This window comes from Zootoca vivipara, chromosome 2, assembly GCF_965207765.1.
Source record: "Zootoca vivipara chromosome 2, rZooViv2.hap1.1, whole genome shotgun sequence".
Lineage (NCBI taxonomy): Eukaryota > Metazoa > Chordata > Lepidosauria > Squamata > Lacertidae > Zootoca > Zootoca vivipara.
The window spans coordinates 65,855,303-65,879,914 of NC_142584.1; the positions used below are offsets into that span (position 1 = coordinate 65,855,303).

The 24,612-nt window shown below is 45.2% G+C and overlaps 1 protein-coding gene across 5 annotated transcripts in view; it reads right to left on the minus strand.

Annotated features, from left to right (window-relative positions):
- The window catches only part of UIMC1 (ubiquitin interaction motif containing 1), an 81,137-nt gene that overhangs the window by 8,115 nt on the left and 48,410 nt on the right, over nt 1–24,612 (minus strand). For 3 of the 5 annotated variants that reach the window (XM_035105822.3, XM_035105824.3, XM_060271598.2), the window contains 5 exons: nt 24,331–24,419; nt 22,778–22,857; nt 17,753–17,918; nt 6,050–6,128; nt 3,467–3,593 (listed from right to left, as the gene is read on the minus strand). In XM_035105822.3, the coding sequence (XP_034961713.3) occupies nt 3,467–3,593; nt 6,050–6,128; nt 17,753–17,918; nt 22,778–22,857; nt 24,331–24,419 (541 nt within the window). The remainder of the gene's footprint in view (nt 1–3,466; nt 3,594–6,049; nt 6,129–17,752; nt 17,919–22,777; nt 22,858–24,330; nt 24,420–24,612) is intronic. The other 2 variants (XR_004691976.3, XR_015948199.1) reach the window with 1 other exon arrangement.

Genomic DNA, 24,612 nt, shown 5'->3' on the forward strand with positions numbered 1-24,612 from the left:
ATTTGGTATCAATTTTGACTTAGCAAAATGCATCCCTGGTGAATGTAACACGTCTTTTGGGATGAGACAAATATGCTGCTCCAGCATTCAACTGGCTGGTGTGGCACACAACTTCAGAAGCGGAAGCAAGTACATGGGTTGTGGGAGATGCAAAGGCAGAGATGGAAACTTATTCCTGAAACAGACATTGTTTTGTTCTGGCTTAGCAGTGCAATCCCCAGCACGTACCACTGAGAAATGGAAGAATTTTGGTGCTAGGAAAGGAGATAAAGACTTCCTGCTCCTGAGAGAGAAGCAGGTGTCCTTGGGGCCCTCCCTTATCAACTTCTGCAAAACTACTAGAGAAGCGTTGTGGGCTGGGGACCAATATTGGGCCTCAACCCTTCAGCTTGCCCCTTGGTCATGCAGTGACCTTTCGGTTGGCAGGACAGCAGCAGCAGCAGCAGCAGCAGCAGCAGCTCCACACATGTGTGGTGCATAGGAACTGGTCAGAGAACGAGGCTGGAACATGCAGAACTGGAAGGGAAGAATGGAAAGAGGAGAAAAGGACCACATGGCTGGCTGAGCATGAGGGAAGGAAGGGAAAGAATGGAAAGGATGGAGAGGACAAGGAGAGATAGGCTGAGGGAGTGGGAAAGGGGACGCCTCTAGGGTGGCCCGTCCTCCACTTCACAGACACGCTCCAATCTCCCTTCCCAACTAGTCACCAGCTGAGCCAGGAAGCCTCTCCTCCCTCCTCAGAAGGAAAAGGGCAAGAGCAGGAAGGAAACTACAAAGAGATAAAATGTTTTTCAAGTAATAATATGTGACTAAAGAGAGGGAAGCTGTTACAGGTGGTGGAGAAGGAGGATTGCTGAAAGCTGGCAGTATGGGGGTGGGAACAGGGTACGAGCTAACTGTGGAAGGAGAAGGGTAGAAGACATGACAAGAGATTAATAAAAAATATTTGGAGAGACTTGGGGAGGTGGAGGTGGGGGAAAGGGAACTTTGAAATAAAAATACACTTATGGAACTGTAGGAAGAAATTCTTTCTAAAACTGGATGACAGGGCTGAGTCCAGACACCTCCAGAGCCCACCCTGTACCGTGTTTCCCTTTTTTAAGACACCATCTTATAACTTTTTTCCCTCAAAAAAACACAGGGTGGCTTACTTTTGGTGGGATGTCTTTTTTTTTTTTTAACTGATACGGTTTTTACGGCTTAGGGCGCTGCTGGGCTCTCTTGAGTGCTCGGCGCTGCAGCAGCCACCGGTTCCGGGTGGCGGGGCGGCAGGCATCCTTGGCCGGGCCAGACGGAGGCCGCTGGCTCAGGCACTCTGCCCGCCGCTGCAGGGCGCTCCAAGCTCCTTGGCCGGGCCAGGCAAACAAGAAGCAGTGAGCCCAGCGGTGGCGGCAAGCACAGAAGCGGCAGGGACGGCGGTGGACGAGAAGGCGGAGCGCGGGGATGCAGCCAGCAAGGAGGGAGTGCAATCAGCTGTTAAGCGGCGCTCTTGGAGCGCAGCTTCACAGCTGATCGCGCTCCTGCAGTGCCGGCCGCATGGAGTGACTCTGTGTGTGGAGGTGCCTGTGGGGGTTGGTTTCCGTGGCGCGGAAGTATGGCTTATTTTCGGGGTATGTCTTATATTTTTCAAATGCTTAAAAACCCTGCCATGGCTTACTTTATGACTACATATTTAAAAAGGGGAAACAGGGTATTTAGCTTGAGGAAACCTGATCTATGGAACTCCTTGCACAAGGAAATTGCTTTGATAATGAATCCAACGATTTACAGAAGAGGGGACATCAATAGCAAATTGTGTCAGTTTACTGTTGGCATAATCACCACTGTCATTTCATCACTGGCTTTGCCCACACACAGCCACTTTGTGACTGGCGGGCGTCAGTAAATGTTAACCTTCTCAAGTGGGCTCAGGGGGAAGAAAGTTTGAGAGCCCCTATACTACAGCACAACACAGAACAACCCATGAGACTTTGCATGCAAATCATCATCATCATCTCAGGGGAAAGTAGTGATCTGAGAGTCACAGATTTTACCTATTTTCCACATCCACAAGGACTAGTCAAAAACAGGAGGGGGCTAGGAGAATTGAGACTTCTCATCCCATTCCAAGAATTCAGGGTGAATTATAACACAGTCTAATCTCAGGTGCACAATCCTGCAAGAAAGATTAGGCTGAAGAGATAACTTGCTAAAGGGCATTCACGAGGCTCATGGCTGAGCAGGGATTTGAACCTCTCTACATGGGATCATGTCATGGAAGAGCAGCTCTCAAGCAGCAGGTAGTAAGTCTGAATAGCATCATAGCCAAGCTTACTTTTGTTGTTACAGATATCACATTCAGCTGCCCCACAGAAAGTTACTTCCTCTCCCTGCTGACCATTTAATCCTCACCCACTGCTCCCCACTGTTACACTCTGACGCTGAGCACAGTGCTTCATTTTTTTGGTGCACTGTAGTAAGTCATGCTAGGTATAGTAGATATGTGCTGCATCTGATTGAGGCATGCCAGGTTCCATGCAAAAGGCCCATGAGAACACGGCATCTGCACAGTTACATCAATTGTGTTTTAAGGTTGGGACTTTAGGGCGAAGGGCAGGTAATTAATAAATAATAAAACCCAGTTCAAAGTGCTGCATTTGACCTATAAAGCCTTTAAATGGCTCAGAAAGACAATATCTCAAGGACCAACTCTCCCCATATAAACCGTCCCAGACACTGCAATCATCATCTGAGGCCCTTTTTGATGTGCCTCCTCCATGTGAAGTCCAGAGGGTGGCAATACAAGAAGGGGCCTTTTCTACATTGGCTCCCCATTTGTGGAATGCTCTCCCCAGGGAGGCTCACCTAGCACTTTCACTATACATCTTCATGTGCCAGGTGAAAATGTTCCTCTTCAACTAGGTCTTTGGCCAATTAATATTCTACGAACCCTAAAATGTGTTTGTGGGAGTGGGGCGGTTACTGTTTTTGTTTCAACTATTTATTTTGTGCTTCTATCCTGTATTTTTCTCCTGTGAAACGCCCTGAGATGAAGGGCAGTATATAAAATTAATCTCTTCTTCTTCTTCTTCTTCTTCTTCTTCTTCTTCTTCTTCTTCTTCTTCTTCTTCTTCTTCTTCTTCTTCTTCGTCCCAGCTGAGTGGCAGAGAAACTACTCTGCATGCAGAAGAGTCCAGATTCAATTACTGGTATCTTCAGATAGGGCTAGGAGAGACCCCTCTCTGGAATCCAGGAGAGAGATTGCCAGTCGCTGTGGTCAATGCTGAGCTAGATAGACCAACAGTCTGACTTGGTATAAGGCAGTCTCTTGGGTTCCTATGAGCAGCTTTTAAGCAGCCGGGGTAAGTCTTACTTTAATGCATGACCTCCCTTTAGAAAAGCATATGCACTAATGCATGAATAGACCTGCTGGAACAGATATGCAAGCATGAGAAAATAAAACTGCTTCACAAAAGTCTATTCTCACCTTTGTGCGCCTTGGCCTACTGTCACCCTGGGTTCCATTAGCAGTCCGACTCCAAAGACAGTCGTCCACATGCCTGTGATACTCTTTCCATGGCACCAGAGTCTTACAGAGGTAACACTTCTCATACCTACCAGGCCAGAAGAGAAAGAATCACATTAGGATTCACTCTGCCTTGAGTGCTTTTTGCTTCTCCAAGCCATTCTGTGGTGAAGGCTTGTCAATGGAGCTGGGTGTGCACAGCAGGATGACCAATAAAACTGGCCTGATGCCAATCAAAAGGATGGAGTGATTAGTGGTTTTCCCCCAACTGCTTTTCTGTGTCCTGCTGCTGCAGCAGTGGGATGGTAATGAAATCAGCTCCTCTAACTATCTCAAACAATGCCCATTTCCCTTCAGACATAAAACACCCTGTCAACACAGCTGAAATGAAGTGTTATGCTTTCGGAAAAGGGAGTTACATTTTGCCTATGAAGCATACTATGTGCATTAAATCAGAGATATGTTTTCCTGGGTTTGAATGAACTCATCTAAACTAGCACATCAAGTCTTCCAGGGCGCCGACTCCATTTTAGACCTCGCAAGATTTGGAACTGAGCATCGCCCAGTTTTCAGAAAATTTGGCAGAAATGCCATCCTCTTCCAACTCCTTTCACTCCAACCTCCTAAACTGTGTGCACATGTTTCGTGCTATCAAACTGACTGTGCCCACCAAGCAGGAAGGACAGCTAGATCGCAAGAACAGCATGGATGCAAGTGAAGAACTGGAACAAGGTGCAGCTGCTGAACTGTGGGGTCCTGAACTGGAACAGCTCAACAAGCCTCTGAAGAGCCCCCTCCATGCTAAATTCTGCAGTACTTTTCCATATTTTCTTTCCAGTCGTTGCTGATTACCAAGATAATGTGTCTAAACAGAAGCTGTCCTCTCTATAATTAGCCTAATTCCATTAGTGATGTTGCCATCCAGTGTTTGTAACAGCAAAATTACTTCCATGGCAGGGATTTTTACTGTCAGATCCTTTCTTATGATGCTGTGTGGGTGGGAGGGGGAGGAGGGGTGGCGGCAAGAAAGATTAAACAAAACCATCTCCATCTGAACAAAGTCTAATTTCATTAAGGATATCACTGCAGCTACCATCCTTGCCAGCCTTCTTCATCAAGCATCTCTCTGACATGCAGATCTGCCACTCAAAACTAACCCATTCCTTCAACAGCTACCTGTTCTTAGAGCTTGTCAACAGCCCAAGGTTCTGCTGCTTGCAGGGATTTGATATATGTTCACTTTAGCAACTCTAGCCACTGAATTATAACTAAATTGCATGTTTTGTCCCAGGGCAAACAAACAAAGAAAAAAATGCTGCTCAAGCTTTGTAGGTGCAATTTTCTACCACTATAGGATTTTGCTTGTCAGCCACTGTTATAGATTACTTTGAAAACAACAACAACACACAAAAGCAAACCTCAGAGCAATTGGAACCTGCTCATTTCCACCACAATGAAACACCATCATTACAGATTTGTGCAGTTGTACAAGCAACCCCCTCCAACACCTTGGTAGAAAATGGGCATATTTGTTGTATGATCATTCTTTGAGACATGGAATGGAGGGAGAGGCAAAGCAGGGCACAAGGAAATGCAAGCTCAGATGAAACATGGCAGCCACAACAGGCAAGTACAGTGTTACCATTTGAGTAGCAGCTCTATGTGGCTTTTTGCATAATGAAAATGGTTAGAAATTTTGAGTCACTCATAATGGTTTACTTGAACCATGCAAATGCAATCCCCAGTGGCACTGTCTGATTTCCAGATGATTTCACTGTATAGTGTACTGCAGATCACCAGCTGGTTGAATCGAAATGAACTCAGCCATGATCTGTCAAACATTTATAAAACTTAGGTGCCAATCCTAGCATTTCAAGATCCCTGTAGTGCTGAAATGGGCAACCTTTTTTTCTGTCTAGGGCTGCACTCTCTCTGAAGTAATGTGTAGATGGGTGGGTAGGTGGGTGGGTGGGTGTTTGTGTGCAGAACTGAAGACACCAAATCAGATTGTCAGTTACCCCCCTTTCCTCTCTCCTCCTTTTTTTACTCCCTGCCCAAGAGATTGAATGTGACAAGGACAAAGAACCAAGGGATTTCAAAGTTCAGGACCAACCTTCATATCATCCACTGAGTTTTATGGGGGAAAGTATTGTTCCGTGTGTGGCAATATTGGGCTTTGGAGATGAATGGAAGGGTGGGAGAACTGGGGAGAGCAAAGCACTAAAACAGAGAATAGCATATCAAAAGCACCTCAGCAAAACTTGACAGGATACAAACAGAACACAGAGCCAGTCAAAAATAAGTGAAAGGGAAGCCAAAGGCAAAAACAGGTTAGAATCAGCCTGGCTTTTCTTTCACAGGAGTCTCTCAGAAGCCAGAGTGAAGGATGGTGGAGGCAGGCAGTAATGCAATCACCTTCAAGCAGAGAGAGACAGTGCCAAAGCTCCATGGACTGGTGCAGCAAAGGGACCCATAAATGGCCCAAAAGAGGGTCTTCAAAGGAAAGAGGAAAAAATGCTGTAACATGCCAGCATACCTACTTACTTGTCAGTGTCAGCGGGTTCTGACGACTCTTTGCAACTGGTGACTTTAGTCTTGGCTGCTCTCTGCCGTCGGGTTAACACTTCAAAACAAGAACAGAAAAGTTGTTCCACCTCACTTCTTAAGAACCTTAGGAGGCTTGTCAAGAGTCCCAACAAAATACACAGTGTGCATTTGGAAAGCATTTTCAAAGCTCTCCTACCCAGACAGTACCAGTTCATTTGGGGACATCACAGTGGGAAAAGTAAAAAAGAGGAGTCTTTTTTTAATGGCCTAGTCTTTCCTACTGTGAAAGCTGCAGCTGTAAGGCTTCCGCCCAGAAAGAATATTTGCTAACTTCTTTGTCCTCCTGACATAATATAACATAAAAAGATAATGACAGCAGCGTTTAGATGTTACTTGCCTCAGCTGACATAAACACTTTTTTGAGCAAATAATGTATAGCTCAGTTTCAACATTCACATGGCCTCTGCTGGCAGCCTAAAAAATTAAGCTAAAGAGCTGTTTCAATGCCTGAAATAAAGATTAGGTTTGCTTACTTGGCTGCACTACATAGGCCAGAACCTATATGGAAAACCACATAACACAGGATTCCTGTATGTAGGTTTCAGGCTCTCCATCTCTTCCAGAACTGTGATTCAATCCCAGGAAGTGCAAGACCCTTGGGCTCAGTGAAGTCTTGGCTGGATAACCTCAATGAGTAAAGGTGAACACTATTACAGAAGCTTTCTATACACTGCATAGCTAAGCATTAAAAGTCTGGGAGGGAAGAGGGAAAGCTTGAACTGTGGGCAGGATTTGTTTATTCAGTGTATAATCCAAAAATATCCTAGTTCTATATTCAGAATAAACCAGGCACATTTGCTTGCACTGACTTAAGGTGCATCATCTATTTTGATTGAGATCCTGGTTGTTGTTTTTTGGCAGATTTTGGAATCCTTTGGCACAGATTCAGTAGCGGAAGGAGAAGATTGAGAATAAGGATGAAGATCCATGGGGGCAGAGGGGAAGACAGGTAGGCATTAACAAATGGCATAAATCCTTTGTCTATCATTGGTCACCAGGCATTCTGCTCATTTTGCTCTGTTATATTTAGATTCCACACTTCCAGATGAACTAACCATGTACTTTGAACCTGTAGAATTCAGGATGGATAAAATAAAGTACTCCGCCTCGCAGTACATAGTTAAAGTATGGAGCTCGCTCCCCCAGGATGGCCACCAACTTGGATGGCTTTAAAAGAGGACTTAGACAAATTCACAGAGGAGAGGACTATTGATGGCTAGTAGTCATGATAGCTATGCTCTACCTCTACAGCTGGAGACATCAATGCTTCCGAACACCAGTTGCTGAAACCACGGTTTCCAGTTTCTGCTCCCTGGTTTCCCATAGGCAACTGATTGGCCACTATGAGAACAGGATGCTGGACTAGATGGGCCATTGGTCTGATCCAGCTGGCTATTCTTATGTTCTTAGCACCCATGAGGACCAGGAGCACACTTTTAACAACAACAACAAAGGCAGATGCTAATCAAGCCTAAATTTACACTGCACTTAAGTACACATACATACACCCCCTCAAACAATGGCTGACTTCTTTTTTTCAATCAGAACTGGTGATGAGGGTGACCAAAAATAAAAATAAAAAAATCAGTGCTATGTGTTTGTCAGCAAGCCCAGCCAAATGCTCCAGCTTTTCTTACCAAATATATGTAAGGAGAAACTTAAAAGTGCTGTTCCATACAGTTGAATTCCTATCAACATATTCCTGTTGACAGGCCACCAGCTATGCTACTTGGGGAACATATCAGATATCCTCAGCTATTTCCACCAGGGTGCTGGAGTTTCTAATGCAGAAACAGATGTTGCTTTAAGCACTCTTGGGCAATTTAGTGGAGGGGACAGTGTATTAGAACACTTTTACAGCCTTGTATCAGATCTTCCTGTGCTCAATATTCTCATTAGGAGAAAGGTCTGAATCAGTGTTATAGGCACTATAAAACTGTTACTGTTTGCTCAACATCTGCTGTAAAGTGGGTGCCCACAGAGTTCAGACTAGAAAGATGCCTTATTGGTGCCAGAGCAGTCTGGGGCCTTGAAGCATACATTTTTGCTCCACAGTTCTTTTGTCCCTGTTCCCTTGCTGGCTGCTATAATGGACTGGATCATCTGCTACTTTTCATGCCCCAATGTATCTACTACAATGACCAGTGTGTAGTCTGTGCGCTCTCTGGGTTAAAGCTTGTGCTTGCAGAGGATTCTGGGGTGCCCACTGCGTGTAAGACAGAGTGGAGCTTCTCTCTCTCTTTCTCTCTCTCTCTCTTGCTGACCTGCCAGTTATCAAAAGAGGGCACCCTTGTTTCCGCAAGCCTGGCCTGGATGTGAATCAGTGACCTGGGTGCACGAGGCTTCCATGGCCTGCTGCTAATCCCCGAGTCACCTGACACTCCCAAAGGCTTTTTAACAACCTCGTTTGCAGCAAAAGCAGAGAAGATCTCTAAGCCAGTGCACAGTTGTTAATATTCCTGTAACAGTCTCTCTCAGAGTGCCTTGTGCACAGCTCAGGTGTTAATCAGTGCTATTTTTTTCCAAGAGAAAGGAACACATCTGGCACAGCAATCCTGCTAGAAACCTTTGGGACTGGCGCTACAGAAACACCAGAAAAGACCTGGTGTGACAGCTGTGCTGCCAAGAACAGCAAGAGAAAGTGCAGGGGTGGCATCACTGGTTGACTCAGCCCGTTGTAGGTGAGCTGGCCTGCTCCTGTTCCAAACGCTCAACCCAAGAGTGCTATTGCTGGATTGCACCAGCGGAGCTCAACTCCAGCAGAGATAGCAAGCCTAGAACAAGGTTCCCAAGGAGGAAGCCTAGTGGGGGGGGGGAATCTTAACAGAAACTACAAGATAAATCTCCTCTTAGAGCAAGAAAAAGGACTGGGCAAGAATGCCTCTCAACCATCTATACAAAATGAGCACAGCATCTCCCCTCAAAACATGCTGAGCTAAGTCAGACATGTTCACAATGCTCATTGCAGTCAAATTAAAACTTTATCAGCTTCAGATTTCATCTTGTCAGTACAAAAGAACCTTGGCATCCTCCTGGCTTCTCTAGATATCATCTAAACCATTTTTTGTGCATTCCACATTGCCTAGGCTTTTCTGTCCATACTGAGATGGTCCAGGAGCTTAAGGCAGCACATCACAGTAAGAATACACCTTGAGGGGTTGATACACAGCTCGCCTGCAGCGATTTGCATAACTTGATGGGTTTCTGAGGATTCCAGCATTCTTTTCTTTAAAAATTGTGTACATTTTGAGCTCTTTTGGTTGCTATGAAACTTGACAGCTCAAACTGCTTCCTGAGTTATAGAAAAAGATAGATCTTCCAATATGGCCTTGGGCAAATCACATAACTGCAATGATTTCCCATGACCTTACCGCCTTGAAAGTACATTGTCTTATTACTTAAGAGTTACAGGTGATCTCTTGGAAATCACCTTCAGATTTGAAGAAACATGAAACCACAAGCAGAGAACAAAATATTGTCTCAGCAGGGCCGGCTCTAGGTAGACCCCCAGTGGTGCGGTGTGTCAGGGCGCCGGGCCGGTAGGCAGGGTGCCGCGTGGCAAAGCCGCGTGGAAACCCTGCGAGGGCGGGGGCGCTGGAGCGATCTCCGCCCCTCAGCACCAGGGCGCGCGACCTGCTCGAGACTGCCCTGTGTCTCAGGGTGTGTCTGCATGGGCCATTTTGAGGGAAGCAGCAGTCAGGGGCACAGCAAACATACAACAGGACTCCTGTAATCCACACTGTGGCTGCATGCAGTCTGTGCTGGTCACCTGCCTATCCACAGTGCAGGGAGAAATGGTTAGGGGGCTAACTTAAGTGATGGAACCCACACCACCCAAGAAATGCAGAGCAACTTTCCATTCCTACTTTCTTAACAACTTGGGACCAGTTTACACGAGATCGCCTTATCCTACATGTGTTCACTCAACCACTACGACCAGCGGAATTGGCACTACTACTGGTGCCACATAAAACATTGGTAAGAACTCAACTGTTTAGTGTGCCATCACCTGCACTCTGAAACTCCCTGCCTATTGAGATCAAGCAGGTGCCTTCACTATACTGCGTTTTTTGGCAGTTGCTTAAAATATTCCTCTTTAGACAAGCCCACCAGATGCTTAGAAAGTTGAGGTAATTTTAATCTGCTTTAGTATTGTGACTTCTGTATGTTTTAAAGAAGGGCTGTAAATATTTCTTACCATTTTTTTTGAATTTTTTTTTACAATCCACTAGTGTATAAATGTTACGTAATAATTTATAAATAATACTTTCTCTGAGATTCCTCTCTGCACAACTATTTCTATGATAAAGGACTACAGCCAAGAGTGCAAGAAATCCCTCAGAAGTTACCCTTTGAACGAGAAGTGGATCCCTTTCGGTTCAGCATATTTTTCCTAGCATCAAAACCGAGTATAGCTCACATCCTTTACAACTATTGGGGAACCATAAACGAAACAGATTATATCAAGTGTCTAGGTATACTGCTTACATTTTTCAGCAGACTTCCTATTGCCTTTATCCAGGGCTTCCTCCCCACCCCGCTAAATATCTATTCTCGTTTACCAGTCATGCTATTTTTGTGTGCGAAGGATCCTATTAATGGAAATAATTTATTGTATGTTGGCCCTTCCAAGAAGTGATGAAGTTTTCCCTGCGCCAGTTCTGTTATTTTTTTATGCTGCATCAGTGCCACTTCTCTCGGTGTTGAAGCTTTTTTTAAAAACAGCATCAGCACCAGCATGGCTGCAGCTCAGAGAACTGAAGATTGTGTCACTCTGTGCACCTGAGATGTGGCTGCAGGAAGGAAAAGAATGGTACCCTGCCTTGACCTATTATGGAGCTGGACAGCTTTAGCTTTGTGGTCACTGCAGCGGAGGAATAAAGCTGGAGGGCATGTTGAGAACAAAAAGGCTTGGGGAAGGTAACAGCCAGCCTGTTGCAATGTTCTTGTCTGAACAGTCCTTGGAAATATCTGCAGATTGGAAGGGAAATGAAAGGCTTCTTTCTGTTTTATACCAAGGCTGGGGGCAAGGCATCAGGGAGTCTGAAAGGGAAACCTGCAGCCATGAGACCTAAGTGTCTTGCTCTCTGCCCCAAGGGGTAGCTTGCCCAAAGGGAAGCTACTGGCCTGCACCTTGCTGCACTTCAGCATCACTACAAATGCTCAGAGAGAAGAGCAAGACTAAGACATTTGCTGCCCCAAATGGAGACCAAATAGTGCCCAACCACACCTTACCAGGCAAGCACTTTAAGAGGACTTACTGCACCATTCAGATATTTACAGTGGTACCTTGGTTCTCAAACGTAATCCGTTTTGGAAGTCTGTTCGGCTTCCGAAAAGTTCAAAAACCAAGGTGCAATAGCCTACAGCAGCATCGGATGTTCGGCTTCCAAAAACCGTTCGAAAACCGGAACACTTACTTCCGGGTTTTTGGCATTCAGGAGCTGATTTGTTTGTCAACTAAGCCATTAGAGAACCAAGGTTCCACTGTATTTTATTTCATAAAATGTATACATAGGATTGTTTTTTTAAAAAACAAAACTAAAAAACCTTCAAAGCCATTTACAGAAAGATAAAGCAAGAAAATCAAGGGGAAAATTACAATCCTACTTTAAAATATGCAAAAGTTATAATACTAAAATACATTTAAAAATTACCTCAATTTTTCTAAGTACCTGGGTAGGCTTGTCTAAACAAGAATGTTTTTAGTAGGTGTCAAAGAAAACACAGTGAAGAAACTTGTTTGATGTCAATAGGCAGGGAGTTCCAGAGTGCATACGCTGCCACACTAAATGACTGAGTTCTTACGAATGTAGAGCAGATATTAAGTGGCACCTGTATGTTCCACCAATTGAAGCAGTCAAGTGGGCACATATAAGGTAAGGCAATCGTGCAAGTAAACTGGTCCGAAGTTGTTCAGGGTTTTATATACGAATAGTAACACCTTGAACTTGGTTCGGTAGCAAATCAGCAACCAGTGCCAATCTCTGAGCACAGGTGTTGTATGCTAACAAGGCCTCACTCCGGTCAGCAATTGTGCTGCAGCATCCTGCACTAACTGCAGCTTCCGAATCAAGCATGAGGGAAGCCCCGCATAGAATGCACTGCAGTAATCCAGTCTAGAAGTAACCAATGCATGAACTAGTGTGGCAAGGCTTTCCTAGTCCAGGAACAGCCATAGATGTCAAACAAGTTACAATAGGGAAATAATGCTTCTAGCCACTAGCCACTGAGGCTTTCCGAGTGGCAGAGTTGGATCCAGAACATCAGTTCCTGCCTACCCTCATCTATTTCCACATGATAGGTGCTTCATCCTGCTAAATGGAAGAGCCATTCATGTCCAAGGGTGGAACTGAAGCTACCTGATCAGCAGAGGCCAAGTGGGACAAGGGGCTAACTGAGCCCCACCCGGTCCTGTAAGGCTGCTGACTCCAGCCTGGCTGCTCAGTCTGAGCAATTCTTTTTCCCAAGCACAGACTATGCTCTCAGGTGGCCTATTCTGGTACACGTGCTTTGCTGTCTGCTTCCCAGCTTGCCTGCAGGCTTGATGAATTGCAATAGTGCCTATGAAGGTGCTCTGCATGTTTCCTAAATATAGATTCCAGATAGACTTGCCATAGAATAAATGGGTCAGGTTAGGGCAACATCTCCAAACAACTTAAATGGGCAACCGTGCCTGTGCTCTGAGCCACAGCAACAGTGTGCAGACAAAAGACATACAGCTGCAACAAGTAAAAAAATGGCTCTAAGTATCATCCAAGCTGAAACAGCTTCTTTAGGTTACAAGCATTAAAGAAGAGCCAGCAAATTTACCCTAAGAAGTAACAGAACTGTAGATGGATAGACACAGAGGTTCCTTTATAATAGAAAACACTGAAAGATGATAAGCGTTTATATAGTACCAGAGATCTCTGGAGTAAATCCAATTAAGAGGTCCTGAAAGTGGATCACTGACCCTTAAGCCAACAGAACGGAAGAACTGCAGCAGCCCTCTTGAAGCAAATCAAGAGGGAGGATGGTGCACAGAGCTTTGATTTTCTCCCACACTGATCACAGGGCAGCATAGCTGCCAAGTTATCCCTTTTTTTAATGGATTTCCCCTTATGCTGAATAGGCTTCCTCACGAGAAAAGGGAAAACTTGGCAGCTATGCAGGGCAGCCAAATATGAGCATGTAATTCTGAAGGAACTAAATCAAGTGGTGGGGATGCAAAACACAGAATACCAGTCAAGCTCAGCTCAGCATGCTTCAGGCAAGGCTGTGCCAGCTTTTCAGGGAACATAGGAAGCTGCCTTGTACAGAGCCAGATCATTGGTCCATCTTGATCAATATTGTCTACTCTGAGAGGCAGCTGCTCTCCAGGGGTTCGGGCAGGGAGCCTCTCCCAACTCTACTTGGAGATGCAGGGGATTGAACTCAGGACCTTTTGCTTGTAAGGCAGATGCTCTACCACTGAGCTATGGCTCTATGAAGGTGCCCCAAGTAACTTCATAGATGTAAGCTTACTGGGATGAAGGAATCCCAGCCCCCCGCATCCTCAACTATTCCATGAAGATTCTGATTTACCAGGTTACAGATAGAGGTGACTCCCCACTTATGCGTGGGTTATGTTCCAGTGCCCCGCATGCATAAGTGGAAATGGCATAAGTGAGGAAGCACCCCCTAAACACCCTTTAGATGCCTTCTCTGCCACTCTCTGTTAATCCAGATCAAAAATACTGTACCAAAAATATCCACAACAGGAATTGAAGCTCTGGGGCTGGCTGGAGGATGCACAGGAAAGCAGCTGCTGCTGGTGTGCTACCATGCACACCATCAGTTAGGCGGGGAGGCTGAGCAGCCTAAACAAAGCCCCCCCTGTGCCTCTAGTCTCTTAGGGGCTTCCCCCACCCTCACCGATGTCCTCTCTGGGCTCCAGGGCGGTTCTCCTCATGAGCCACAAGAACTCCCCAGCTCTCTCCCTCCATTTCCTGGTATGAATTGAATTGTTTAATTATTTCCAGGCACTGTGCATAGACACAGTGCTCACAAGTATGTGTGAACATGCCTATGTTGTGTGGAGGACCAGGGAGATATCTTTGCTTTCAGCCTTAAGGGGGTAAGTAGTCAGGAACTAGGGAGGTCAAGGGAAGGGTTAAGAGGCACTGTAGCTTTAGCCTCTTCAAAGAAGGGAAAGGTATGGTGTTAGGTGGAGAGAAGGCAAAGGCTCTGGGAGGGAAGAGGAAATAGGGGGGTATGAAAAGGAGTGAGAAGTAGATTGGATTCTATTTTGGTTTGGGAGATAATTTCTTAATATTGCATTTGCCTAATTTCTCCGATTTCCAAGATCCCAAACCCATGCATTAAATTTCTTGCTCTGCATGTGATTTGTTCTAATTACCATTACAGCACATTGTTTTAGGAACCATCAATATGCTGATGACACCCAGCTCTCCCTCTCTCGAGCCTATCAGTATCAGGAGAGGCAGTGAAGGTGCTGAGCTGGTGCCTGGAGGTGGTAGTGGGTGGGATGTGGACAAGCACATTGAAACTGAACCCAGAGGAGATGAAGGTCCTTTGGGTGGGTAGTTCACAAGTCTGGGGTTTTGTGTGACAGCCTATTGTGGATGAGGTTGCACTGTCCTCCAAGGAGGAAGCTCACTGTGGGTGGGTGCTACTAAAAAGATCATTCCTACCGGTAGGTGATCTCAGGAAATCAGCCCTGAGTGCTCCCTGGAAGGACAGATTGTGAAGCTGAGGCTCCAATACTTTGGCCACCTCATGAGAAGAGAAGAATCCTTGGAAAAGACCCTGATGTTGGGAAAGATTGAGGGCACTAGGAGAAGGGGACGACAGAGGACAAGATGGTTGGACAGTGTTCTCGAAGCTACGAACATGAGTTTGACCAAATTGCGGGAGGCAGTGCAAGACAGGAGTGCCTGGCGTGCTATGGTCCATGGGGTCACGAAGTGTCGGACACGACTAAACGACTAAACAACAGGTGATCTCAGTGGCTACGACTGTCTACAAACCTGCTTTTGTTGGTAAATCAAGTACAACCTTGTCTGGACAAAGGTAGCCTAGCTATAGTTTTCTATGCTTTGGTAACCTCCAGGGTGGACTACTGTAATGTGCTTTAAGTTGAACTGCCCGGGAAGATGACCTAGAAGTTGCCACTAATGCAGAATGCAGCGGCCAGGGTGAAAGTAGCTGCATATAACTCCTATTCCTAAACAGCTGCACTGGTTGCCACTTGTCCGCCAGGCCTATTTCAAGGTTTTCCTGTTAACATTTAAGCCCTGAATGACCTGATCCCCAACTGTTTGAAAGAACGCCCTGCCCTGGATCAAGCTGTTTCTGCATTAAGATCAGCGGGTGAGGCTTTCCTTGTGGTCCTTGCCTTAAATTAGGTCTGTTGCGGGGTCCATGGGAGAGCCTTTCTGGTGGCAGCTCCGCATCTCCCCAATGAAGAGCCTCTCATCCCACCTTTATACACCAGGTAAAACTCACCTTTTTTGAAGCCTTTTAGAGGCTGATGCATTAGATCATTTTGTAATTGTGATGCTGCTAATTATGTTCCTTATATATTGTATAAGAATTATATTTAATGTTCTTGCTTATTATGTAGCATATTGTCTTTTGTTGCAAACTGCCCTGTGACCATTTCTGGTGAAGAGTGGCACAGAAATCTCTGAATAAATAAATATTGTATTAATGGTTCCAATGAAGACCTGCTTAGATGCTGCACACCTTCCCCAGGCATAGTGAAAGTGAAGACTTTCTTTGTGTTGCACTTGGGATCTCTGCCTGCATCTCAATCTGTGCTTAAGGTCATAGAAATGATAATGCTACATAACTAAAAATTGTTTTCCCTGTATTATTATTCAATTTATATACGGTATGTCCTTTATCCAACGATCCCAGGGTGGCATGAATATCAGCGAGCATGTGTTGTATGCAGGGTATAAAGGTATACAAAAGTACACAAGATGCCTCAACAGTAGGAAAGCAACAGGGAGGCAATGTGACCCAAAGGCACCTCCTTAGAGACCACAAACACTTGTTAGAATTCCTTTTTAAAAAATAAATTATAATATTGCTTTTATTAGAAAATTCCTACTCCTTATTGCCGCAGAGAGATGTCTGAATAATTAACGGCAAAAGAGTTTAATGGCAGAAAGCAAAGTATAAAAACAGTCCCAATTCACTGCATTTAACATTCACAATGTCTAATTCTGCACACCAAGGTGTTTAAAGGTGAAGTCAAGTTTTTCACATTTGAGGTCAACAATTTCGGAATAGAAATCATGCCTACTAATAATTTATTTCAGCTTGGCTCGACAAATTTAACACAAAAAAGCTTTGCCAATTATGTTAAACACTTGCTATTAAACATGCAAACTGGCAACAGGCCTTTGGCTTATGATGTATTTCTAATGTGGTCCTCAGGTTTTCCCCACCTTAACGCAAGGGAAGTCAGGCACTGCATTAGCAGATTTCATATAGTGACTAATAGCTCAACATAAAATCGCCATGTCTGTGGGAAAACGGGATTGATATCCTCGTTAATTAAAACACAAAAAGTGTTACCCCATTTGAGGTAGATAATTAATAGTGAACAGTCTTTCTGTGTATGCATTTGCATTCAATCTGCTCAAAGCTATATTTGCTGCGGTATCCGAAAGCCTTTCCCAGCATTCTACAAGCTGAAAGATTACAAGAACTATAAAGGATGTTGTCTGTTTCCAAAAGGCACAAAGGAAGTGAAGGAGTTGCAATCCCAAGCACGCTTGCAAAGGAGTAAGATGTTCTGAATAGACATGCCCAGGACGGCACTGGAAGTATTGAGGGTGCTCTTTATAACAGGCAGAACCTGCCTGCCGTACTACTAGCAGCTGCCTAGAGAAACTTTTCACAGGGGGTAGCTCTTTTACCCCACCAGCAGGCACAGGGGATTTCTGCCAGAACTATGGGCAACATTTCTCATGACAGGAGGAAGTGATTGGCAAGAGGTTCAGTGGGCCTGGAGCCAGACGTGAGCTGTGAATGAGAAACAACATCCAGCCAAGAATGGAGCACCAGGGCTCACTAATAGCCACAGCAGAAATGATAGGAGAGGATGTGACAGAGCTGTGTTGAACAAATCACAGGGCCTGACTGAGATGCTGGGCCTCGGGGGGTCCAGAGCAGGATGCATGGATGTGGGCATGCAAACTGTCAGGTGCCACAGGGTACTGGCTCCCTACACCACCAGGGTCAGAGGAGGGAACTGCAGGCTGGGAGGTTCACAGGAAGCCAGGCAACACTGGACAGCCAATCTGCTGCCACTGCCGTTTATGAAAGATTCTCACTTCCCTCTGTGTGTGCAGCTTGTATCTGAGGGAGGCTGCTCAGTCCTTCCTCTGCATGCCTTCAGAACTGAACACATGACACACACATTTGTTTTTAAGTACAGAATATGCTGTGCTAGGACAAGCCATCAGACTGGGTGACACACTAGGTCCCTCTTGACTCTCTGATTTTAAGAATTTGCCTAAGACTAGTCCCAAATGGACTACTCTAGCTAATACCACAACTGATAAACAAATACAGACGTGTGGGACAAGATCTCCAAATGACCAGCGTGAACAAGTGGCACATAAGAACAGGTGCTTAGCAAACCTGGAGCATCTTCGGTTGGGTCCTCTCTGGAGCCATTACAATACATGGCGTGCACCTCAATTTCCGAAACTGGGAATTTGCGATCACACAGTGGACATGGAATAGGTTCGTCACCAAGAAAGCTGCCCGCAGACATTGTTTCCCCAGCATCTTCAGCTGCATCAGCCTGAGAAAGAGAGGAAGAGAAGGGGTAAGTTGATCTAGTTGCAGTTTCAACAATCATCCTAGTTCCCTTGATCTCCTGCAGTTTCTGAATCTCTCCAGATTCTGGGCTTCCATCACCAGTTTTCATTCCTACTGAACAGGTCAGATCTAAGAACCCTGCAGTGATGAGCGCACTCAACAGTCCTAATATCTAATGCTTACTTCAAAAGGCACTGTGCCCTCCCAAATCACCATGAGGCTCCCTCTGGAGAGCCGTATGTTCTATTTAAAGCATGGATCACCTGCATCGCCATTGTGTCTCCCTTGGGAAAGTGTAAAACATTCTTAAATTGAGAAAGTCAGAGTGCCAGCAAGAAAAAAACAAACACAACTGACAGAAAACTAAAGCACCCAATTCAGAGTCAGTCAGTTCCCTGTTGGCAGTACTGCCTTCAGAGTGTGGACCCATCCAGGATGAAAAGAAACTGCCAACTCCACTCTCATGGCTAGCTTGAGTCAGTGAGAAATGTTCACCAAGTTAGATCATGGTCTGCATAGCAGCAAGTTGCATGTGCGTTCGTGAGGTGGAGGCATGTTGCTGTTCTATATACAAGCTTGGGCGTTTTATTTATTTTTACCAAAGTACAGCCATCTTATACGATGTCGGGTTTTCAAAATCCAAAGGTTAAGCTACAAGACTGAGATTGTTGCAATGGAACATATACTTGAAATTACTTTGATCACAATTCCGTTCAATGATGTTTCTTGGAGGAAAAGAGACTCTGGGTATCTTGTGGCTTCCACCTGAAAAAATTCCCTTTATTGACTCCCAGCTAGGTTCAAATTATATGTACAATTTTTGAAATGTTGCTAAAATGCTTTCTCAAAGCAGCTTGACCCAGAAAACCAAGCTGTATCTGAATATGGGAGATTCCTCAACTAGCCCACAAAAGGAGAGTGTGGCTTTGTCCCTGGGAAAACAACACCTGGGCTTGAAATGCAGCTTACCAAATGTGGTGAAGAAGTGGCTCATTTGGCTCTCTGATGGAGATCACTACCAAGGGACTGATAATTTAAAGAACTCTGGTACCTAAGAATTGCGTGTGCTATTTTTACACTTATTTTGTTACATTTTACCTTCGAGGATTTTCTCTCAATAAACCCTGTTTTAAGATGATCTTTTTGTTGCTTTTCAATAAAACATAGCTGTCACGAGAGAGAGAGAGAGAGAGAGAGAGAGAGAGAGAGAGAGAGAGAGAGAGAGAGGGAGAGAGGTATCATCTTGGGACTGTGCTACTTGGATATTCTCAAGGCAGGGAACTATGAGGGCTCGGAGCACAACAATGTAAAAATTGTCGTACAGGATCAGGCCAGGTGCTGCCTGCTGCCTCCTGCCCTGTTGGTGGGTTTCCTAGAAACATCTGGAAAGTCACTGCTGAAAGTAGAAGGCTGGATTAGATGGGCACTTGGTCTGATCAGCAGAGCTTCTCTCACATTCTCAGTAACTGTCCAACTAGCTCAGCAGCCTGAGCTTCCCACGGGCATCCGGATGGTCTCTGTTAAAGCCAAACCAGACAAGACTGAGATAGCCACTGCTGCTTGCTCTTAACAGCTGGTAGTCATAATGAACTGGCTCTGAATATCATCTACAATTGTGTCTAACTGGAGTTGCAAATGTTTGAAACAATCCTGAGGTCAGTAAGAAAGGGAAGCATAGTTTTCATGACTGTTCCAGGTACGCCTTTTAACCTATCTGGGTGTATACTTTTCACCTTTGCATCCCAACCTTTATCCCAAGCAATTCAGGGCTGAGTACACGGAGCAGAGGTTCAGCTTGCCCAAGGCCATGCTGTGAGCTCTGCGGCAGATTTGACTCAACTCTCCCTAGTCCAGGTCCAGCACTCTACCCACCCCACTGACTTTCTAGTGACAAATATGTGGAAGAGTTACAGCAGTCACTTTGAATTAACTCCCAAATCCTCACTGGGCCTTGGGTTTGTGAGTGAGAAGCATGCTGGTCCAACCAGATCAGTCCCAGGTTTTGTGGCAGGGATACAGGATGAAAGAAAACACGTCAGAGTTCTTTCTTGGCTCTTTTGTAGGATAAAGTTAAGTACTATTATCTGCATGTCATTAAATACACTCTCTTTTTTTAATATCCCCCAACAGTGTCTCAGAGCCACAGTGCATTTCTCCCTCTGAAACGCACAGCCTCTGCCTTGAACTATTCACGTCTGAAAGAGGCAGAGACCATCTTTCTTATTTCTTAATACTGGAAGACTTCTACATAATGTCACCCTATCTCAAAGGTTCCTAAACGTTCAAAAGCAAAGGAGATTTGCCAGAACTATTAAAACGTCTGTTTAAATATTAAACCAGCTAGATGGAACCTGTGGGAAATATTCTAGGATTGGTGATTTTTATTGGGGTAAGACAAGCATGTCTTACACATACACAGAAACTGTCATCTGTGTCCTTATAACTTCACAATTCCAAGGAAGCCATCACTAGACGTGAGCCTGACTGACTGCTTAGGCAGGCTTCATGTTTTGTTTTATGAGTGGTCCCCATTATGTAGGCTGTTGCTTAGCAGCTTCATTGCAGAATCTACATTGTCAAGCAAGAGCCTAATTCTATGTGAAGAATTTCATTGACTATTGAAGACTGCTTTGTATATGAGGGGGTGTGTATGACTGGCTGGTGTTTTCTTAAGGCCCAATCACAAATGTGCCAAATTCCCTGCTGACAGGTGATCAGTATCAAACTGCAGGGACCGTCATCAATTGTTTCAGGCAAAAGTCATTTTTAAAAAATCTAAAGAGACCTGACTCCAAAGTGGAAAAATTTGCTCTGTGCGTTCTGCAGTTATTAAGCTACACTATAGCTATTACTGCTACACCATACATTCCTAGTATTTTGCATCTCGGCATTGGTACATCTTGCTAAGTGCTCTGAGCCTGTGGTGTGTCGTGAAGACATGCCAAACACAAAACAAGACATGCCAACGATAAGGAGTTCTGATCAAATTGGTGTTAATCTAATAAGATGACACATATACAGATGTGAAGAGCTCTCCGCTCCTTCCCATTTCCACTTTACACAGCCTTGCAGATCACATCCTTTGCAAATACCAGGTGTCCAAATAAACTGCTTACACTCCCACAGTAAATAACTCATTGTAAATGTAAATGCAGCATTGTGTAGCGACACATCAGCCCTCTCTCCTCACCCCCCTCCCTGAGAATGACTTTTGACAAGCCCTGGGAGGACGGCTGAGAGAAGCCTTAACCGCATGACTGGCTGCCCACCCAGCAAAGGGGAAAGCAGAACCATCCCACGCCGGCGCTTACAAGAAGAGATGCCCTGAGCGACTGAGGCCGCCTCCGTTCAAACAGGGCTTGTGTCTATGGGCCAGCAGCAGAGGCAAGAGATCAGGCTGGCTGGTTCATGGCTCAGCTCCCATTATCCACTGAGCCATATGATACAAGGTTCAAATCCTGCCACAGCGTTCAAGTCCTTCTGATCACCCAAGTTAACACTGGGAGGCCTAAAATGGGCTATTGACCTATCCTTAGGGCCTTTCTGAGCACTTGGTGTCTTTCTGCCTGGATAGGTTTTTTAAGGCACAAATCCCACCCAGGAACTAGTCCCATAACACAAGAGACAACTCACTAGTTCTGGTTTCCCTAGAGGTCCCCAAGTTTCATAATCACTATGCAAACATAGCATAGGCTGTGAGAGTTCAGATACTCACTGAGTGCACTATCTCACTCAGCGACACTGCCTAACTGATGAATGGCACACAACGTAAAAAACCTGAGCTATTATGAAGTTCATTAAGGTACCTGTTACAATGTGATGCTGCTTCTACATGTTAACAGTCATCATCATGGAGACAGACAACCCTGTACAGGCTGAAGACTCCAAGAATTAGCCTTTTACATATGAATCATCTTGTCAAGTGCTCTCCAGTTCACCTAGATTTATGTATCCTGTCAGAACAGTACTTGAAAATCCCTTTTATATTCCCACCACCAGCAACCTAAATAGGCATTATTTTTATATTACCAGAAACAGCCATTGAAGTCAGGTGTCACTGCTGTGACAGTGGCATGGTGACTGCAGCACAGGTGTGGTGGTTCAGGAAAGCAGAGCAAAGACAACAGCTTTCATTTGGCAATGAGACAAGCAAGAAAGGCCTTTCTCTAGAGGCATATCCAAGATAAATCATGACTGCGAAGACTTCGTTTAAGGTAATAGTCAGAAGGCCCACACGAGCACAGTGAGCACCCCAAAATTAAGCAGCAGCAGCAGCATTCAGACCAGTGCCAAACCTTAAAGCCGTCTCCCACTCCCCTCTTGTGTACACATGCTCAACTGTCAAAGCCTCAAAGCTGTAAAGAGCCAACAGCAACAGCTTAATCACACTGCAGAGTCACAGTTTTGCCAACATGCTTGCAACCTCTTTGTTCAGTCAGACACGTGCAGCTCGGGGACAAGCAACTAGCTCCCTTTCCTTCGTTGGGCCCAGTGGTGTCCTTTGGCACATTGCAACCCATGTAGCACATTGAATAGGTGTTGCCCGCAAGATGACAAACATGAGAAAGTCAACAGCAATCCCTTCCGCTAACAAAGGTGCTAGGCTTGTAGTCCACGGCCGCATAGATGGAGGAAAAGAAACAAATGGGAGGAGTTGCTGACAAAGGGAGGGAGAACAACAGGAGGCCACACACACACACACACACACACACACACTCCTACACAAACATTTCCTAGCAGGTTGCATAGTTTGCAAAGCAGCTCATTTTGGGAGACAGGCAGGAAACGAGACTCTGCATTCCAGTCGCTTCACTGGCTGTTATCCCTTAGGGATTTGCTTACCTGCAGAGAGACATCTTTGCTGGATGAATGGATTTCTCCGCTCTCAGGCTCGATAGCTTGCAATGGACTCGGCTGGGTCTCTGTAACAGAAGCCTCCCATGTTAGCAGCAGCTCAGCCCCTCCCTATTATTCTCCACAGGCCCCCCTCCAACCCCCCAGCACATTCCACACTAGCTGATAAAACTTATCCCATTTGCTTTACAGTGTCTTCACAGTTTCTAAACATTTTTTAGACTTGTCACAAATGTTAGCAGACAACGTGCAACAACATAACTGGAGTAGAAGTTTAAAGCTATAGTGCAGCAGTGTGTGGATAAGGCTACTGCCACGTTGCAGCTTAACAGGGAGCAGGAATCAATAGGGCATGTAGGTTGTGCGCCAGGGTAGGTTTTACTGGCGAGCAGCACAATGCAGGAGCAAACACTTCAACTCGGGAGAAAGGCAACACACCTATTGCTTTGCTGTACAGCTTGCCTTTCCTTTGTACCCGCTCTGCCTCTTTGTTAGAACACCACCCCTCAGTTATTCCCAACAATGAAAACCTCATCCAGTCTCCTGCAGGGAACCTCACAATTAAACCTGTTCCTGTATGAGATGTGACACTGAAAAAAGGTTTGCTTTAGAAAAATAATTTTGAAATCAGATTGGGTCTTGAAGAGAACAAATTAACCTTGAACAATTTTCTTGCTTACTGAATATAAGAAAATTCCTTTCCTCTGGTGTGATTTTGAAAATGTATGCTCAGGGCAGATGGATTTGTAAGCATTGCTGTATGACTGATTTGGTCTGAACTGGGGGGGTGGGGGAATACATCATTCAGGATGTCACTGACAAACCCAGCAGGTGGGGAGCGCTGGCTCTTCTAACAGGAGGTAACCCTCCTGTTAAAGCCGTAGTAGTTGACACCCCTGGCTTCGAGTGTCCAAACAATGATTAGCAATTGCAGCTTCATTAAACACAGGACTGCAAAAGGCAGAGGAGGAAGTTCATTTGCTCATCCTGAGAGGAAGACATATTTCATTCAGTTTCTAAAAAATAGGTTCAGGAGTCCTTCTCCCAGTATGTTTAACCAAGGAATATAAACTAACATAAATGGTTCTAGGACAAAACTAAGAGGCTCAGCAGGTGGTGCTCAGTGTCACCCTTGTTCTGAGGCCAAGCAAATAAATGATGGCAGTGGCGGCATACTAGCAGCATCCTTCATGGCGCTCCAAGGGAGGCATTCCAATGAAGCAAAAAGCCCACAGGAAACAGCATGAAGCCCCTCTCCAGGGTACCATTGATGCAACCGCCCAAATGAAAGAGCAGAAAGGGAGTTAAGTCAGGCACCTTCCTCCTGCCTGCATCTAGACACTAGGGCTGGAATAGCAAGGGACCAGCAGGATTTTGCATTTTCCTAAGGAACTGATCCTGCCTTTTTCAAGGGATCCACCTACCAACCTACCAGTTTGACCTCATGATTTACAGCCTGCCAAGCAGCAGTTTTGTCTGAAACTAAAGGATGTTGATTTTCTTGGCTCAAAACAACAAATGAGTTGTTAGAGGGCTCATACCAGGGCAAAGAGTGATTTCTTCTTCAGCTTGATTCTCTGTGGCCATGTCTGGGCTTCTCCTACTGTCCAACGGGGTCAAGGCAGAAATGCTATTGGAATGCAAACACAGAACAAACCAGTGTCACAACATGCAGGCCTGTGAAAGTCAGCTGCAGCCTTGGGAGCACTGATTATCCAAGAAAGGCAGCAGGAGAGAATGCAGAAAGTTACAGGCTTGAAAGAAGCATCCCAAACAACATGGAGAAGCCCTTCTTCCCTAGAGACACTTTCTAAAGCAAAAGA